Source organism: Microchirus variegatus, assembly GCF_963457635.1.
Source record: "Microchirus variegatus genome assembly, chromosome: 21".
In the NCBI taxonomy this organism is placed as follows: domain Eukaryota; kingdom Metazoa; phylum Chordata; class Actinopteri; order Pleuronectiformes; family Soleidae; genus Microchirus; species Microchirus variegatus.
The window spans coordinates 5,642,248-5,645,181 of record NC_139822.1 but is presented as its reverse complement, the minus strand read 5'-3'; the positions used below and the strand labels follow the sequence as shown (position 1 = coordinate 5,645,181).

Genomic DNA, 2,934 nt, shown 5'->3' with positions numbered 1-2,934 from the left:
TGGTCATCATGAGTCTATCATGTTCTACGGCAAAAGCACAAATGCTGCTGCTACGCTGTTGTTCCACCACAGTTTTACAGTGTTACTACACAGATAGAAAAGATGATAAAAAGGGTTTTGCTATGAACAGTTATTTGTCTGTCTTTTCACATGGAATCCACACAAACACAGCTCTTGCTGTCCATGGGATTGGATCCCAAGCTCTGGTGACAGACACCAAAGATGGCCGCCGCAGAGCAGCCGTGAAAAGTTTCCCTTCCTTCTCTTCTCTTTTTGAGTGAATATTCCTTTGTCTTTTGACAGCATCCTCGTTCAACTCATCCAACAAAGCCTGAGAGCAGCATGAAGAAATAACAAGTCAATTTCTTGGGGTCATACACACCCGCAGTTCTTCGCCGACACGTTCTGTATTGTGTGATATCGGCTCTTATTGTCCAGGAAGGAAAAGTTTTTCTCGAATGCGATTGGCCGGCAGCAGGGCCCGTTGCTAACCTTGTCCTTGCGCCCCCTCTCCCTGAAACCTGACCGCATCATATGCTCCATTGTAATGTCATAGTTTTGCCGTTGGGCTGTGCATTTGCCGCTGCAGTATCGCAGCAGCACTGTCTCGTCGCTCTCGTAGCCCAGACCCAGGTCGCTCACAGTCAACTCCAGCTCCCTCACAGAGCAGGGCTTGGACTTACGAGCTCTTTTAGTCCTTCGGGCCTGGCTGTCACCCAGACGCCGGGTCTTTCTTCTCTTCCTGTCCAGCAAAGTCCCGACCATGTGCTGAAGCTCACTTTCTGTGAAGCTCTGAAACATCATGGAAACTGAGAGAGAGAGAGAGAGAGAGAGAGAGTGAGAGGAGATAAATCGAAATGTTCTCATTTCTGTGTGTGTAGAAATAGCACACTGTCATCTGCAAAGAAATGTCTTTCTAAATCAGTAGCTGTGTTTACATGGACAGAAATGTTTAACTTTCGGCTTAGGGGTCACTGGATGCCCTTCCTGACACATCAGTGCCATTTATCCAGGATTGGGACGGACACTGGGAGTACACTGGATGTGGCTCCCGGTGGTTGGGTTCAATTTAGAGTGGCCAATTAATAACAACTTGCTCAGGGGTACCCCAGCTCTTGACCTGGTGGGGGTTTGAACTGGCAACCCTCCGGTTATAAGCCCAATTGCCTTCTGCAATTGGTGTCTGCCCTACGTAACATATTCCTGCTTGTGATCTAAAATGAATAGAAACATGGCAGAAGCAGGAGCAAAAAATTGCTCTGTAGCCCTGCTGATCAAACATGAGAATAGCATGAGCTGCTGAGCCTGTAGCTTCATTACGGAGAACGAAAGAAACAACTTTTGAAGAACATAATCTAGGCCAATCCCCCCCCCAAAAAAATATGACATGCTTTTCTTTATAACAGAGGCGGAAGTGAATCTCAGTGAATCTCAGTGAATATCAGTCTACTACTATTTCTGGACAATCTGACGACTCTGTGCTCATCAAAATGGTTTATTCTGATTAAATGCTTGATGCATATATATGCCCTTCATAAAGAGATTACTTATTTTTACGTCAAGTTGTAATTTGTAATCACACTGATTTCAATCCGATTGAAGGCATTTGCAAATATAAAGTTAGCCATTGTCTGATATCATGACAAAATATCTTCATCACACAAACATTTTAGAAATCTGCTTTTAGAGTCTTGTTGCTGAATTCCTCTCTGTGAAACAATGTGAAACCAAAGTGGGTGTATCACTGTGGTTATGTGCAAAGACTGTGAACTATGAGGTGTTAATTGACTGCAGGTTATTGTTGTTGACATGACAAAATCGTGTTCTGTAAACAAAAGAAGCTGACACTAAGTGTTCCGCCTGAACCACAGCAACACTTTCACAGGACATGTCAGATCAGAGGAGGCAGGAAGAAAATAACATTTGTCTTACAGTCTGAGAGGAGAGAGTTCATGTTCTCTGCTGAGCGGGAACTGCGTCGGAGAGCAACCATGTGCCGGGGCGACGACGACGCTGAGGATGAGGGTGATAGCGGTGAGGTCCTAGGTGTTGATTCTGACGTTGAAGAGTGACTTGAAGGAGATGAGAATGTGTATGGATGTTTTGTCCTTGGTTTGAACTGTCCAATAGTGGCAATGTTTCTAATGAGGAGGATGGACAGGGCTGCACCACAGAGCATGAAGGCAAAAGTGGCACCTTTCCATAACTTCATCTTAGAACGTGGAGGAGCATTGAAACTCTGTGGAGAGAGGCAAAACACATAAATACCATCATTCAAATTCATGTAAACCTCCTTCTAAACTTGTCCCATAATAAGCACAGAGAACAATGTTGTAATTGTTATCATCTGTGTGTTCTGTACAATCACATTTCAGTGACCTTCCCTTTAAATCCACCTCTGTCAGCTGATGTTTCTCCACACAGTCTTTTTTATTTCACCACCAGTTTACTTTGTCTAATTCTGCTGTCAGTTCAGTTTCACTCTAAGTGGGTTCATGATCTGCAAGCTTCTCATCACTCGCTGACACCTGAGAATGCAGTGTATGTTTAACGTTATGTCGCGGCAGCCCGAGGGTGAAAGAACACATTTTTTTATTTAGACTGAGGCACGCTGCATGAGTTATGCAAGCCCTTTTCCCATGAAACCTCTTAAGAAATGTGTGCAATTTAAAATACCTGCTGTGACTTCTTCCCTTGAATCCTGAAGAAAGTGCTAGAAATAGTGTTTAGGCAGCAAAAATCCTTTTGAGGGAAGGAAAATCCACTTCTTTCATGACTGGAATCTCCAAAACCACACCTATTTCCAATGCTATGCTTGATGAGACCTCAATGAACATGTGTGCTTGTACATCCATTTATCTTACACAGCCCCTCCCTTTTCTAAAGCACAGCAGGCACAACACTAAAACTTATAGGTTTTTCTTTTTCTCTCTT

The 2,934-nt window shown here is 43.8% G+C and overlaps 1 protein-coding gene across 1 annotated transcript; it reads right to left on the bottom strand.

Annotated features, from left to right (window-relative positions):
* Window positions 1–372: 372 nt before the first annotated feature.
* LOC310942180 (uncharacterized protein) lies at window positions 373–2,236 on the bottom strand (the record flags this gene model as incomplete). Its single annotated transcript, XM_083907503.1, has 2 exons — window positions 1,933–2,236; window positions 373–809 (listed from the first exon to the last, which is right to left on the bottom strand). Exons 1-2 carry the CDS (start codon window positions 2,210–2,212, stop codon window positions 373–375), a joined length of 717 nt encoding a protein of 238 aa, XP_083763629.1. The 5' UTR covers window positions 2,213–2,236.
* Between the last annotated feature and the right edge of the window lie 698 nt (window positions 2,237–2,934).